At 33.2% G+C, this 17,835-nt stretch overlaps 1 protein-coding gene across 1 annotated transcript in view; it reads right to left on the reverse strand.

Annotated features, from left to right (window-relative positions):
- Positions 1-1,437: 1,437 nt before the first annotated feature.
- The window catches only part of LOC117110230, a gene marked incomplete in the record, with an annotated part of 58,068 nt that continues 41,670 nt past the window's right edge, over positions 1,438-17,835 (reverse strand). The window contains 9 exon segments of the mRNA XM_033252860.1: positions 1,438-4,373; positions 5,065-5,168; positions 5,890-6,703; positions 11,303-12,373; positions 13,863-13,871; positions 14,272-14,689; positions 14,882-14,998; positions 15,987-16,151; positions 16,512-16,762. Coding sequence (XP_033108751.1) covers positions 4,176-4,373; positions 5,065-5,168; positions 5,890-6,703; positions 11,303-12,373; positions 13,863-13,871; positions 14,272-14,689; positions 14,882-14,998; positions 15,987-16,151; positions 16,512-16,762 — 3,147 coding nt within the window.

The following is a 17,835-nucleotide window of genomic DNA, read 5'->3' on the forward strand; positions in this document are numbered from 1 at the left end:
AAGAAACTGTTGTACTTACGACATCTTGAAAACTACAACATTTAACAACTACATGATGTTCTCTAAAATTATAACAGGCTTTTCTTGAGAATCTGTGGCTATTTTTACACACAATTCTCCAGGCAGTTACGCAGCGCAATAATCTGTTAAGTAAGGGAAGTCTGTGGTAGCATACAACGAACTCGCACCGTAACCAATGACGATTTTTGTAACAAACCCAACTTAAAACAAAGAAGAAAGAGAATAGGAATATGGAAACAAAAGAAACCAACAATTTAGTGCAATACTGTTTTCCTTTGGCATTCCATAGTTTACAATACTAGTGTATGGTGTACAAAAATGGTTTATGAAAATTTGTTCAACTTCAAGTATGGTGTACAAAAATAGAGTCATATTGTGTAAAACTGCCGATTTTAACGAAGATGTTTTATTTTTCTTTCAGATATTGGTAGTTAGAACTGAAATGGTGCCATTTAAAAATATATATATTTCTTTATATTACATTATTTAGAAGATTGAACTTTCAAAACATTGTCTCGATATTATTTCGGTGTTTGTAAACCATGATGAACTTTTTGAAATATTTTATAGTACAGTATAATATAGTATATACTATTTATAGCCTAAGTATTTAACCTTTTTAAGCTGGGGGTCAGTTCCAGACTGTTGAGATCAGTGGCGGGCAGACATAAATTGTGTGCTTCCACTTTTTTCTGTCAGCCCCACACATTTTCTTTTATAGCGGTGGATAATTATGATTATGGCACCTCTAGATGGACGGAAATGGCACTCAGACTAAAATGTGAATATACAGTAATTTTCTTTTCTTCTCCATTTTAGTTTAGAATATAAAAAAATAAGCCTCTCACCAGTTGTTGGGGCTGAGGTGAGCACATTTTTAACATAGATACCTCTAGATTCCTGGAAATGGCACTTTCAGTTTCAGAAATACATTTTCAAAGCAGTGTTTTCAACAGAATAACATGCCCCTGAGCCTACTGGTGCCGCAAATTGTTAGAAATCGCATCTTATCACCGCTCCACTCAATCCATTATCCCTATATAGTCTCCCCTAGCCATGTCAATACCCCACGCCACTAGATACAGTGAGCTACACTCAGAAAAAGCCACACTCTTATAAACAATGCTAGATTAGGTGTGCCTAGGTGGTGTTTCTATAAACAGAAAAAAGTTCAAATAATTGGCCGGAAAATAATTCATTTTTAGCAATGTTGCGCAGGCCGGATCAAAAGCTTTTGCAGGCCGGGGGTTGAATACCGGGGATCTATAGGCTTATAATTAACTATGATTGTTCTGTGGTACTAAAACTGGCCAAAACCTTAATGATGTTTTACTTACCGACAAACCTAGCACGTAGTTGCCAATGACGTCTTTATCAAGCTAAAATGCGCACAACACAAAGGAAATGGTAACAAAATATTATATCATCAATGACGTTTATTATACAAAGAACCGACATTATGCACCATAGGAAACTGCATATGATTATATACAGAACTATTATTGGTCTATAGTTAACATGTGACTATATCATGGGACCAAATTAATGTCTCCAGATATGGACCCAATGAAGAAAGTACCTATTTGTTAATTTCATATATTACCAACTGAGATATAAACATAAGTATATACATTTACTAAAAACAATATGGATGTTTCAAATGATTAATATTTCTTTCAGAAGATAGCTTGTTTTGTTTAAATTTTATCTAATCAGACTAAATTCGTTATAAATTAACAACCAGCTTTTCATTATGCACTATACAGCGCCAGTAGTATATCGCCCTCTGGAGTGACCCGGTTTTCTGCTTTCTTCCATTGTAGTGCTTTTGTAATTGCTATATAGTTTTGCTAATAAAGTTGAATTGTTATTATACTGTCAATGTTTTAGTTGTCTTCGTGTCCAATTATTACATTTATTACCGCAGGGCTTTAGTACAAAATACCCCAAAACTACACCCTTGCAGACTTGGCAATGAATGTGACCAGGAACTTTGCATTAAGGAATACATTATATTTTTTGTTTTTGTAATTGTACTCTATAGTTTTGGACAGATAGTAGCCCAGGATGGCTTATGTTGCAATACAAATTGAATTCAATTGAAATGAGCCAATAAGAATAAAATTTAAAAAAAATAAATAAATAACTTATACAATACAAACTGCAATATAACTGGTGTTGTGCTGTACTACACCTAATCAAGATTAATGTGTGGTTCAAGATGCATCAGTTACATACATTTTTAAAGTGAATATAGTTATAGAAATGAGATGCCTATTTTAATGGTTACCACATTCACAAGAACGTTTGAATATACTGTCATCTTTATAAAGAATTATTAAAGGCAATGAATAATCAAAACGTACCAATAATCAAATACAATGTTTCCCAATGGAACACTTGGCAAATATTACAGTACATCACATTAAAGTATATTACTTATTCATTCCACTAACAGCGCTATTATTATTTTGTGGGTACAAAAATCATGTAACAGAGCTTACAGTGACTTCCTTCCCCTCATGTACAAAAACATTGGTGCTAAATAATTTACTATTAAATTTAGCATTTACCAAACAAAGGATGAATACTTTGTAAGGAAATAAGTAACAAACACAGCTACAAGTTAGGACGAATGCTGGCAATTATAATAGCAATGTACCATGGTGATGGTATATAAACCATAGCATTACAATAACTACCATGGTATTAGTGAATAATTGAAATGAATACCATGGTGATGGTGTACACCACCACAGGTTCGTGAGCTTTATAAAAAATGCTGTGGTGATGGTGTACATTGGGATGTCAATGAATAATATGATAATGTACAAAAACACATGGTGAGCATTAAAATATATACCATTATGGTGAACATACGGATAGTGAATACCATATATGTGGCATACGTGAATAGCAAGAATGACTGTAAATGAATACCAACATGCTGGTAGTAATTACCAATATTATGGCTTTGGTAAATACGAGAAATGATAAAAACACCGAGTAAGAAATCATTTAACGAATGATGGAAAACATTATATTGATTGTGACATACACAAAACATGAATACATTTAAAGATTATATTAGTTTTTTTTTTGATTGGTCTATTTTTAACTTAGAAGATTCTGATTGGTTTATTTTCACCACTGAGGTTTCTGATTGGTCTATTTTCACCAATGAGGATACTGAATGTTCTTTATTATTGACGATTATGACTGGTTTATTTATTGACTGTTTCATTCAACTTGGCTCCGCCTCATAAAAATATTCTTCCCATTGCATTCATATAACCATTCTTTATTTGAATACTATAGCATTTTGTATCAACATGGTCTTTAATATTGTAGATGATAGCACTAACCATTGCATTTATATGATGGTTAATATAGTATCTACCATCAATATGGCATTCCACATATTGAATATGTAACATGATTACAAAAATCGACTGATAAAGTACACCTTACAATACTTGCAATAAAAATAGTGCATAAAAATCCAGTTAATATCGCATGCTGAGTTCACCAAATATATTTAAAGCTTGGTGAATGTTCCCCCAAACCCCACACCCACCTCCAAAAAAATATTAGAGACCAGTAAACCAATATGAAAACCTGTTAAATATGCTCATGCAATAATGTTAACAGCAAACTAGTAATTTTGCATAGTAGTGTTCCAAAGCAGTGTGCACCTAAAGTTTCTTGACTTTTATACCAAGCAACAAAACACCATAAGCACACAGCAGCAAACTTATATCCTTTGTAAGAGTTATTTATAAAGTAATACACTCTCTCTCATGAGCTAGGACAACTTGCTTTAGAATAGTCTTAAACATCTAATTTTCAATCAGTAACAGAACTGTAGTCAACATTCCTCTAATATAGGCACATATGTTGTATCCTTCCATTTTCAATCTCTGAAAACAGCAGTGTACCAACCATTTTGTCCTTTTATACTGACCATGTAGCCTGTTTTGACTGCCCAATCATGACTTATATTACAGTTAACAGACCCACAGTTCAAAACAACAGAGGAATCAGCATGGCATAGTAATAAGTCGCTGCAATCACCAAATTCCCATTCAATCCAGCAAAAACGATTTATAATTGAAGTACAGAGCACAACTGTTTGACAACAAGCGCAGTGATGGTTACCTCCTACTAGGGGAACCCAACAGAGCATCTCCAGCTTTATCCAAGTCCCATGCATTATCTTCTAAAACTTCCTTACACTTGTGTCGCTCGGTAAAATATGTTAATGAGAGGTGTTCAACCTTTAACCTTTTTATTGCTTCCTCAACATTTCCATCTGAAACTTTTAATGCTTTTTGACATTTTTCAACTGTTATCTGAAAAAACAGAGTGTTACAAACAGTTACAAAACATCCCAAATTTAGGCTTAAGATTTTTTTGCCCTACCTGACATGTTATGTCAATACTAGTGAAAAAAATTTGCAAGTAATTCAGGTCGGAATTGAACCCACAACCTCTAGATAACTAGCTTGGTGTCATGTCACCACTAACCAGACCATGCTATTTCTGAATACAATTTAGGCTTGCATGCACCAAAAACCCACAATAATAATTATCACCACACCTTATCATCACCACCACAAGCAACCAACTACAGTATCAACATCAATGCCCACTCTTATCAAAATAACTATTTCACTACCACACCACACCATCCTCACATAAAAAATTCATTCTCAACACCATAATCATTATCACCAATCCCCCTCATCATCACCACAACCAACCATCAACATCAATGCTCACCCTTATCACAATAACTATTATCATGATCCACTATAATTATCATCACACATCATCAACACCACACATCATCCCCACCAACACACCATCCTCACCACACAGACATCGCATAAAAAGCACCTCTTAACACTATAATTATTATCACCACCCACTATCATCACCAACACAAGCCATCATCACATAAAAACACCCACTCTTAATATTATTATTATCACCATCCACAAAACAATTACTCTTTTTGCCTTGTCCTCATCATTCACTTACTTCTTTAGGAAGTTGTTTCTTCATCATCTGAGCCTCGTCAGTTTTATCCTGCGCGGGATATTTCATGTCCATGTACTCCTTATCTTTGTCCTGGGAAGGTGTTCCTAAGAAAAAAAATAAATAGGAAAACATACAAATTATTTATTAAACAAATTCATATTCGTATAATTATTACCTGGTATATTATTATTCACTGCAGTATCGCTTTAATTTTTAATCTTATTTAATTCCCATCCAACAGTGAGACAAAATTATAGTAAAATGAGGTTGAAGCAGTATTTTAAATTTAGGTTCATGACCTTGAGGTTGGGGTCAAATCCACACAATGCATTTTACTTTGTCCAATTGTGACACACTACCTACAGTACTCTTTCTCCACATAGGAGTTAAGTGGATCAGTCCTGGCTCCAGAATTAGGGGTCCAAACCAAGAGCCGACTAGCGCCTCGGTCAGGGCTTTGGAATAAAAATCACTGGTAGAGTTTTTTTTATGACTTGATATGTCTCAAAATTAAGCTTTTACACCACTAGGGACTGGCAACCATAATAATATTTTTGGTCCAATGACATCGTACAATAGCGGGTCTAAGTATGTCAAACAAGGGAAATTTTGTGCTGGTTCCACCACTGAAGTGGGTACATCGAACTTCATACACCAATGTACTGTTATAAGCTGAAATAGAATTTACCCCAAGGAAGCAAAATATGAGTGTCATATGATGGATAAAAATATGAAGCACAAAGAGGCCACAATTGTTACCATGATGCACTATAAGACTAACATATTATCATTATAATAATTATCATTATTATTATGTTAATTTACCTGTTTTGTAAGTTCTTGACAGTACATCCTCAAGTTTTTCTACCTTCGCCACTGTGCCATCTGTCTGCTGTGAACACTTTGACAAGTCATCAATGCTACCAGACTGTTTCACCACGCAACGTTGTTGGCGGCGTTCTTCAATCAACCTATTTGCCATTGTTATTCTCTCCTCATTAGTAAACGACTTCTGTCTCAATGGTCCATTCGACATTGATAAAAAATCTTTAGCTTCAGGTGGACTCATATCAGTGTATAAATCTTCTTCAATGCGTTCTTTCCTTGGCAGCATTAACTCATAGTGAGTCTCGCGGATAAGTTCTTTTTTCATGGCTCCCTGTTTGGGTGGTGGAGGTGGAGGATCTTCTTTTGGCATATCCGCCAGCATAGAATCCAACGATCTTTGTTTTTTATGACTGATTAACTGACGCGCCATAACTGGTGACATCTTAATGAAGTTTCCCTCAACATCAAGTGACAATGATTTTGGTTTTTCAGGTCGTGGTGGGGGTGGAAGCACAGGCATATCTGTATTACTCTCATTTGAGTTAAGTGGTGTTACTATGGACGGTGTGTGTAGATGATAAACGGTTTGTTTATAATTAACAGAGAGACTTTTACTTCGCTTGCCAAGCCTCTCGGGTAGCTCCGGTGGTGTTGTAATGTCGTCCTCGTAATTTTCCTCTTCTTGGGGTAATTGGGTCATACTCTGGCTAGAGGCTGGGGTAGATCTTCGCTGCCGGAGCTTCTTGAGCGGCCACTGGATTGAAAGTGGCTCACGAGGGGGCAACGGGACTGGGTTCCTTCTACTGTTAGTCTAGGGATAGAGTACGAACACACATACAGACATCATGCGCATCCATGCATAAATTAAATATCTCACCAATGCCCACATATTAGAACAAAAAATAATAATATTTTTTAAGAATGTACAGGAAGCATAGGGATTACAATGTGAATACAATATTATATTTTTTTTAAATTAAAATTATTATAATTAATATTATTATATAAAAATAAACATACTTAAAGCTTCTAGGCTAAGCATTATAATAACACCAAAAGATAAACAAAAAGCGACAATTTTTGCTTAACTCAAATGCATACAAACATATATGGAAGAAATAAACATATTTGACGACACAAAACACATACAAAATTAGAACATGGATAACAAGACAATGAAACATAATGTTTGCAGCATAAATATTTCTTATACATTTATATAAATATGATTAAAAAGTAACATGAGGTTGTAAATATATAAATAAGTATTGATGACCTAAATTATTTTTTTGTTTGTTGCAAAAAGCTTTATAGGTTGCTAATGGGTACATTAAAAATTTATGATATCTGACTATTGAGTAGAAGCAAGGTGATTTGACAAATCATTAGTAATGATTTATTCAGGTGGATAATTATGCAAATGAATATGCAAATTTTATATGAAAATGCATTATAAACAAATAAGCACATGGTGGTTAAAAATATGCAAAGTATAAAAATAGTGAAAATTGTGAATTAGATATTCAAATGAGAAATCATGCATTAGAAATATACAAATGATAATTAAATATGGAAATGAGAATTTCATGCAATGTGGAATTAAATATGTAAATGAGAAATTAATTATGCCAGTAGTAATTAAGTGTAATATATAAAGCATGTGAAAAGTATCATGCACATGAATTTTACACATTCACACACGCACCCACACACACATACGATGACACACAGAGGAAGGGACAGAGGGGAGGAAGACAAAAAAAGCATGAATTAGTAAGTGGTAATTCACATACAGTTGGTAGTCTCTAAACATGTTTTAACAAAACCCAATATCATCTATCTATTCATATTCTAATATTGGGGGAGGGGGATGTCTAATATTTTGCACACCAGACTTTTTGAAACCCAGACACTTCTAAACCCTGTATATAAACATTTAAAAATCATGTTTAACAGTAATTACCTTTAACATTTTTTTTTTTTAATATGGACATTTTGAAACATTGTAATACTGTGTTTCAGAGTTTTATCCATCTGTACTTTTGTACCAGTATGTTCATTCTGGCCATATATTTAACCAGTCAAAGTGTAGATACAGTAAAAAAATAAAAAAAACATGGCACAAAGCTAACATTTGGCAGCAAAAAACTGCAAGTAGTATTTTACGATTTTGGAAAGGAACCGAATGAACAGTTATTAGGTGTATTTCTTATACTAATTCAGAAGTCTATTGCAAGTTGGAGAAGTCTCCCAAAAATTGGAAAGACACTTGAACAAGGACCTCTTGGAAAATAATCCACCTAATACTAACTTATTAGATCCGTATGTTTTTACTAGTCAGTTTCGACTGGTATCGCCATAAGCAACAAAACAAAATTAGATGTGCTAAAATAATGACTTCTTCCAACTTGGGACCCCTGTTTATTTTGCCAAACTGGTAGGAAGTATGAGCAGGACCTGCATCTAAATCACACCAAATGCTGGAAAAATTAGGTCAACTTTCTTGAATCATATTAAAATCGTTAGTTTCATTAAGTCCAAGCTTAAAATATTCAGTTTCAAATGTTTACACAGTTTCTAAATGTCTGTATGAGAGGTTTAAAAATGACGTGGTATTGAAAAGTCTGGGTTGCAAACTGTCTAAAACCAATTCTAAATACCCATTTATGATAAGAATTCACTTTGGAAGGTACATATAACATTTAGTCCCCTAGCCAATCTACAAGAACCATTAGTTACTATATAATAACTTTTAAGTGTATATTGAAAGTAATTAAAAAAAATGTGCAATCAACTAAAAAGAAATAACATTTACAACAATTATTATATTTTATATTTTATTATTTAATAATAATAATAATAATAAGTACATAAAAAAATAAGTATTGGATATATACCCTATTCTAGAAAGAATATTTTTAATTCATAAAATTTATAATTATTTAAATACTACAATTTTCGATAATGATTATTCTATGGCATAACATTAACAGAATTAACAGAAGAAAACCAGATTGCTAACTATAGTGAGACGGTAAATTGTGCCTGTTAATTTTCACCTTCAAAATGGCCCAATGCGAACATGAGCACTATCTTTAGAGGATTGGATTGGTTATATTAGTGTAAGAACACCAAGAACATCCCATGAAAGTTTGAAGACTTTTTCTGTGGGGTTCTTCTGGTGGTGATTGGGAAGTACACTGGGGGACAATCCCTTATGCTTTTTTGGAAGAGTGTACTGCATTTTTGTACAAATGGGACATACTGCATATAACGGTTGAAACTTCTCTTCTGAAAAACGGTGATTTCTTTTTAACTTGCATTTTAGCTGAATCATAAGGAGACCAGTGGATGGAATACAAAACGGGTACCAAATGTTAACAATGGATCACCATAGCTTAACGCACACAGTCGCAACAATCGAATTAGCACACTGAACTATGCAGCCCTGAAGATAGACAAGGGTAGTGTCTTGTTATGTGATATTGTGAAAAAGTATCTTGATAACAAACCAATCGAGTCTAAGGCAAGCCTTTTTTTATACCTTGTTTCGCAAACGTATTGTTTGTCGGAGGAGGGCAGAAAAAAAAATAAAATGTTTTCTTATTTATTTGTAAACAGTGTAGTATTGGGAAGGTTAAATACATTAAATTCAAATAATTAGGAAGAAATGTACATATCTATTTTTGGAGATTTCAAGGTAGCGGCGGGCATAATAAGAATACTGTAATCTTTTTCTTAAATTTCCATTTTTTAGAAGCGGGGAATGTGCTAATTGGCCAAAAGTTAAAATTGTATTTTTATTCCAAATCTAAAAGGGATCGATGTATTTCATCTGTATTTTTTCAATTCCACCAATGTCAAAGAAAACTAAACTGAATTGTACATCCAAAAGTATAAATGTAGAAGTCAAATATTTAAATGTACACACTGAACTAATGGTTACTGCATATGGAATGGCCATTTTGAAGTAAAATAATTCATGAAGCATATAAATTTTTGGATTTGAGTATATTTGAGTTAGCATGTTAGCATTCTTGAATTAACTCTATGACTACAATACAAATAACTAAACATTACAACTATAAAACACGAAATTATGGATTTGGAATAATAGTGTTTCTACAGTTAAGACATAAATTAAGATATATTGATTTTTTTTAAAATGTATTATAACATAAAAAAAAACTTTCTTTAGTACAATTTTAAAAGCATGTTATAATACACCCACCCTCTAACTTTTAATGAAGCTTCACTACACCCAGTCCCTACTTAAGAAACTTGGAATGGAATTTCTACGTACTCAAGTATATAAACCCACACACAACTCAACTGTATTTAAGGGGCTTGGTTTACTATATCTATATTAGTACTCTTTTAAAACAAATTAATATTAAAATGACTTAGATTTAGCCTTTTTGTTATTAAAATTATTTAAAATTATATATTCATAAATTTATTTTCGTTCTAATTCCCTTTTATTATCTAAACTGTTACAACAAAATCTGAAAACACAACACTGAAAAATTTCATTTGGATCAAATATTAAACCAATATATTTCGGACCAAAAAAAAGTAAAAAAAAAAAAAATATACATAGGTTGAACACAATATATAATACAACATAATATAATAGTTACTAAGATGTATATTGGGGTAGCAGTAGCAGAATTGCTATATATCATTTTTTGGGAAGCAAGTTTAACATTATATTTAGAGATTAAAATTAAAATCAATCCAGCTATAAGCAAGGCTTCAATTAGATTACATCACAGCAAATACCATGCAAAAATGTTATTTAGTTTCCAAGGTTACAAGGGGCAGGTTGGCAGAGACATCAATTATTCAACTTAATAATGTAATTAAATATGTTATTATAATTTTTAAGACCTAAATATTTATTAAAAAAAAAAAAAAAACTAATTCAATAAATAAAATTTATTTTTTTTAATTTTAAAAATCTTTTAGTAGTGGTAAATTGAAGAAGTATTAATAAATAAATAAAATAAATAAATAAATAAATTGTCTTTAGATTCAAATTTCATCGAAAATTAGTTTAAACCAAAATAAAAGATAACTATCGCATAATTTTACAATAATAGATATTGTTAAAAACTGACAAAAACATGTCCTACACAAAAACCTCCTAAACAGAAAGATGGAAAAGAGGGAGAGGGTGCGAGAAGAAGGGATGAGATAGAGAAAGAACAAAAAAGTGAAAGATAAGAAGATATTAAGCAACTTAATTTATTCTACGACAAACTGATATGATCTAATTGATTTGTTTTCTATAAATCAAATGTCATGAGTTTGTTTTTGCTGAATGCTGACCTCAATTCTATGAAACGCATTTATTTCAAATTTATGAACACATGCTAAAGCACTGAAGGCATGGATGTTACATTCTTACCTGCTCGTTATCATCCTCTGCTAGTCCCGGAAGAACAATTCCGGTATGGTTAGCAGCCTGAATCTCTGCACCAGTTTCTGTTTGATGCAGTGGAGATTTATTATCACTTTCGCCAAAGCTTCTACGGCGGATTTTCTTCTCTCCGAAAGGCCGACGTGTACGCTTTGGCAAAACTTTGTTCATACTTTCAATCAAGTTCGGACTTAAAACAACACTATCGTCTGTTTCATTTGATTTACTATTAATGTTTATTGTGAGTTTTGGTTTGTCTGTGTCCTCTCGCGGTGTAGGTGGCGGTGATGGTTCGGTTCTGTATCGTTCCTGCAGTTCACGCAGTCTATTTTTACGCATGTTGGAATTCACATCAGGGCTTGTGTCATAACGAGGTGAAGATTCGGCAGATCCACGCTCTGAACTACTTTGACTTCGATCATTTTCTATCGTATTTGACGGCCGGGAAGACTGAGATATTCCGTCTTCGTAGTCATGAATATGCAATGTAGTCCTTGTTCCTGTACCGGTTTTATTTATTTCGACAGTAGCATCACTAACTTTCAGACTTTTGTCGGGTAACATATGTTTAGGTGTTGGGGGTTTTGTGACCATTGATATGTCCAAATCGTCATGGCTTGAATTAAATCTTGATGAGGAATATGAATGGGTTTCATCGCTTTTAATATTAACCTCAAACCCTGCGGAGAATGAATCACCATCAGGTGTTTTATCTACGGAATCAAGTCTTCCGTTTAAGTTACTTGCGTATGGTTCTACAGGAGTAGAGTCAATAGCACCATTTGGTGTCTGTACATCTATGTCACCATTACTTTTCACCGGGCTACGGGAATTTGAATTATTATTACCATTCAATTCTTTAAAATTATTTGCGAATGTTAATGATTTAAACTGTGCATCAATAGACTGAGAGTGAGAATGTTCGGTGGTCCCATTTGTTTGTTCATCATTTTCCTCATCTTCCGCCTTTTCCTCGTCCTCTTCTATAATTGTTGATCGGCTTGTCTCCTCCCATGCACTCATCATATCATCCAGAAGAGATGAGCCAAAATCAAAATCCTGGAAATAAATTAAGAAACAAATATGTATAAATCAAAACTCAGTCAATTTTGAATAAATAGTTATCTAGCGGAAAACATACACACATAAATCATTTTATTTATAATTTGTGACTGGAGCCTGCCCACCAGCATTGCAACATCGATGGAATTAACTTTGGTGCATCCTTGTCTCCACAATTTTTAGATCATCATTTAACACCCAAATAAAAAAAAAAACCTTGAAATTAGAAGAAAAATTATAAAATGAATCCTGACTGCAAGGATATTGAATTGACACAATAATTTACAAGAAAATTATAAGTAAGCGGAGGGGGAGGGGGAGAAGAAACAGGCCCAGGCATACTGTGGAAGTTGATAAAATGCCAAGAATTGGACATCTTCAGCACACTGTTTAAAGTGCTCAGTTTGCCCCTGAAACATTGTAGGTGATTTAGTTTTGTTTCTAAGTAATTTAAGTTCTTCTAATTGTTACGAGTTTCGAAAAAAACTGAAGAAATGCAAGTATGGTATTAAAGGAAATAAGAATAATCAAAATGGGAAAAAAGAAATAGTAAAAACATTAAGACTGTAAGGATAAAAAGTTTAAGACACCACTTGATATTGAGAGTTACAACAAATTAGATTGAGATGCAACAAAATTTACACAATTGAGAGACAAACATTGTTATTTCAAAATGCATTACAACAATGAATGCTTAAATTATGCAAATAAGAGATTATACATTATAATATTAGTTCTGTTTAACGGACATTAAAAGCAACAAAAATTAAAAAAACAAAAAAAACAAAAAAGAAATGAAATGCAGTTGCTTAACAGGAATTGTACAAGATGATTCCCCTGTTTCATCATCGGTATTCCTTGCTGCATTTTATGGTTTTGATACTGCATCTAGCTGGCTAAAGACGGAGCCAATTACAGAGATAATCTTTAAAATACTATAATACCATATTTTACTGGCTTTTAAATGTTCATAAAAATCTTATTTCCCTACTTTTAAAAATTGCAATCATTCATACTAACATTTGGAATGTTATTTCACGTGATCCGCACATAGGATGAACATGATACAAAAGTCAAGAATTTGTGTTGCGCGTATAAGACGACCCCCTGTTTTTTTATAGTAATATGCTATATTTTTTAAGCCTTGTTTATACGTGAAAATACTGTATATGGTAGCTAGTTTATATGATTTACTAAAGGTTTAAATGCATCATTCCACATTACAATACATTTAGAATTACCATAATTAAATTGCAAAGAAAAGCATGTGCATAAATAAATTATGCAAATGAGTAAACATATGGACATTTTAAATATGCAAATTTACAACAGTTGTTAGTAATACCATGCATTGAGAAATTCACCATTAATTCTACACAAATATTTCAGTTAAGATTAAATATTATTTTGAATGTTGTCTACATGTGAATGTTAGACATCCAAATGAGCATGCAAATAAGCCAGTGAGTATTACCCCAGCACTTACCAATCCAAGCTGTTAGCACATCCCATGTGTATGATTTTAAAAGCAAGAAATATAAAATGATTATATATATGTACAGATTGACATTCGATGAATGATTTAAATATTTTTACACTTAACTGACAATTCATTATTTTATTTTCATACTTTGTGATGTAGATAAATTTAATCATTATTAATATTATAAATATATAAGTAGCACTCTTTGAATATATTACTGTAGTTTCATTAGCCAATATTTAAACATACCAAGGGATAATTATTGAGGAATATCAGTTTTTCCTTTAATGATGTTAGTGGTTAACTTTATTCAATTAAAATTACAATAAAAGTTAATGTGCGCCCTGAAGCTGTATATTAAAGAACCGAAACTGAGAACATCATCCCCGAATCTATAAACTATGAAGCTTACCGTTAAACCTTCATCAGATAAAAGACTATCACCAATTGTTGAGCTTTCTGTCTTTCCATCACTGCCACTATAACTGTATCCAGCACTTTCAGGTGGTGAAACGTGAATATCAACATCTGCAGTGACGCCGCTATCCTCATGCGAATGATCCGAAATCCCAGAGCTTGCATATGAGATCCCCGTCAAACTCTGTCCACTTGTGTCCGAGAATTCTGTGCGCATGCTAACATCGGGATGATCGGAAGAGTGTGGTGAATTAAGTTTCATGTTATCAACCGAGCTAGCTGCAGATGAAGGGTGGGCGATGTCTATAACGTCGGGGCGACGGAGTGGCGGGATCGGAGTGTCTGATCCAAAATCTGAGCCAGACTTAATGCTGGTTGTATCCAGCTGACTGTTCTGAATTGGTAGTAGATGGCTGCAAGCAAAATTATTTAAACATTTGTCAATCCTGAATGTTAATAATATTTAGCAACAAGTGCTGGAATTGGAGAATTTAAGATCAAGATACTGCATACAGCTTTTATATAATCACAGTAAATCACAGAATAGATGGCCAAGGATGTTTCCATTTTTAACAACCAAAAAGATGATCAAAAGCTTAACTTACTATTTTGAATCTAGGAAAGCCATATCCCCAAAGACGTCGCCCTCTCCCACTCCAATGTGGACACGATGCTCAAAGTCATCTTGCGGTAGGCTGATGTCCTCAACTCTTAGACTTCGACTGTAAGAATGTTGTAATTGTGTTTATTAATTGGATTGGACACAGTAAAATAAAAAGTATTACTAATAAAGGACAAAATAAAACAATAGTATCAATATGTGGCAAAGACAAGCCAAACCAGTCACTCGTCGCAAATCCTGTTTCAGAGGTAATGGCCAAAACATGCTGGAATGTCAAAATCTTTGAAATCTATTATATTACACTAAACTAACATTTACATATCATGCTATGCTATTATTTTCCCCAATTGCAATGTTAAAACTTCAATTTTCAACAATTTACTGATGGTTTCTGCCTAAGAAATTCCCAAAATCATAAACTTTGGAGGCTGATTTTTCAAATATTGTTTAGACAGCTGTATGTTAAAATCCTTCATAATGAAATGTCCAATTTTAATGATTCTTTAACCATTTCATAGCTCTCATTTTACTGTCTAACCCTGTACTAATAATTAATAATCAATTTTTGCAACGAGTGACTGGTTTGTCTTGTCTTGCCACATATACTATTATGAAACAAAACTTTTTATTAACCTTTCATGACCTTTTACTATTCTATTGACCACTACAATAACTATTATTACTAGAGACACTTTGATTTGATATTATAACGTTTTGAAACAAAAGAATTCCAACAATTTTAAGCCGATAATTATCTGAAGCTACATGTAATTTTTAGGAATGATAACCTTTCTCAAAGTGCAAGCTAATTGAGTCATAGAACTAGAAAGTTCTTTCATTAATTATTTTTGAATATTGTAGCATTTTTTTTATACTTACTCTCTCTGTGTTTTTAAATATGTTAATCCTGATGATGACTAAAGTCGAAATGCTGAGTTAGTATGGCTTCATTTTCTCTATTTGGAGTCACTTTTGTTTTAATTTATTTGAACATAATCAGTGTACCGTTTGGTTCAAGCCAGATTTCAAAAACATCAGAAACATAATATCTATTTTATTTTATTTTTCTCAATTCAGATTAATCTTACCTCCTCCTTTTCTTCTGTGCTCCTTTACCAGTGTGACGTCGTTGAACTTTGGCCTTTGGTGTATCGTGAGTTTTTGTCTCTACCGTAGTCATGTTAACTGGATGGAAAAGCCCAACCTTTCCACTGCGATTTAACACACCTTTCCAGTAGCCAATCACATGCGACCTAGAGCCAGAGTAAAAAAAAAATTTGTAGAAATATTTTCAAGTCAGTTATAACGTGGTCCTAGGCGTTGGAAGAATTGATGTGCCACTCGAAAACTAGAGGAAAATAGAGCATGCTAAAGTCTGAATGAGTACACAGTAAATTGAAAAAATTGAAAGAGGTGGAAGGTAAAGGAAATGGCATAAATTAAGTGTATTCTTTGAGAAAACAAGTGCTGAAATTTAACATGCTCCAGAACACCAAGTTGAGAGCTTATGAATTGATCATTTCAAATCTATTGGCAGTACTCAAATTGATTACAATCTAGTAGCTCTACAGCTAATGATCCAGTCCTATGGATGATGTAACATAGTGACTTACTGTTTCTTCAAAACTGATATTATATCGCCAGCATTGTATGAAAGCTGTTCTGGTTTGTCTGCAGAGAACTCTGATACAGCCTGAAACTGCATTGGACGAGCTTTGATGAGATCCTCGCCAACTTGCGAGAATGTGGGACGTTTGTGGGGTTCATGATCCCAGCACCTCATCATCAAATCGTAAATTTCTGGTGAACAACAGTCTGGAATCTCAAGTCGCTGGTAGTTTGGTTTATCAATTGCTTCTAAAATCTAGAAAACGAAACAAATTGTAAGAATTATAAAATTTAAAATTTAAAAATGTGATATATACTTCATATTTTTCAAGTTATTTTGATTCTCAAAGAATTTCATCTGGTTCAAGATTATTTTTTTTTTTTTGTCGTGTTAGAGACTCACAGATGCATGAATGACCTAATTCAATCAAGGGTTCATTAGCCTGAGGAAAGTGAGTGAAAAAGTTGCTGAAACCATTACTAAGGTAAGCAACTTAATGGTTCAACAAAACAGATAATCTTTTCTAATAGTTATGTTAAATCTAGAAATTTATTTAATATGGAAGTTTATGAAAGTGGTGTGGCTTACACAGAGCTGCATTATTTGCCTATTCATTTAGAACTAGAGCAAAGTCAGATTCAGTAAAGTTAACCAATTAAGTAGACCCTTGTTGCTCTATAGGGTATAATACCATGTAATACACTATCGTTGCAAAATGCGTTCAACCAGACACCATTTTCTCCACTGACAAACCATTGATCCCAATTTCTAAATTAATTATTAAGATATTGTATCTATTATAACTAACATAATGCGAGCTTTTGTGCTTTTAGTACATTTTGATGGTAAAATATTAGATTTTGAAATGCCTATTCCAGAAAGCCTATGAAGTCATTCAGGCGTAATGAACGGTAACCAACATCTGGTTGGCAACAGAGGGCGCCACCTGGCGTTGTGACGACACAACTGTGGTACTCTATGACTAAATATCTTAATGAGGTTGGGAGAGAGGGAATTTGTCTCGTTTTTATTTTGCCTTTAGGAGAGAAGCTGCTTTTTGCTGAGTGAAGAATCTTATCATTTTAACCAGGATTGAACCCAGGACAAGATGTGCATTATAATCTCCAAGCCACAGTTTCACTTCAAATATATATGCAGACAACCTTCCAACACATTAGGAATATGGACCAATATCTTTAACCTACACAAAAGTAAAATTTGTAGTACTGTATTATCAACTGCTATGATGACCTCTCCAAAACCTATGGCAGAATGGGTAGCTCAAACATGAAGAGACCCTTGGGGAGAAGCAAGTTCCACACCTCGAG

This window comes from Anneissia japonica, unplaced genomic scaffold, assembly GCF_011630105.1.
Source record: "Anneissia japonica isolate Jap-2015-1 unplaced genomic scaffold, ASM1163010v1 scaffold287930_len349246_cov199, whole genome shotgun sequence".
Taxonomy (NCBI): domain Eukaryota; kingdom Metazoa; phylum Echinodermata; class Crinoidea; order Comatulida; family Comatulidae; genus Anneissia; species Anneissia japonica.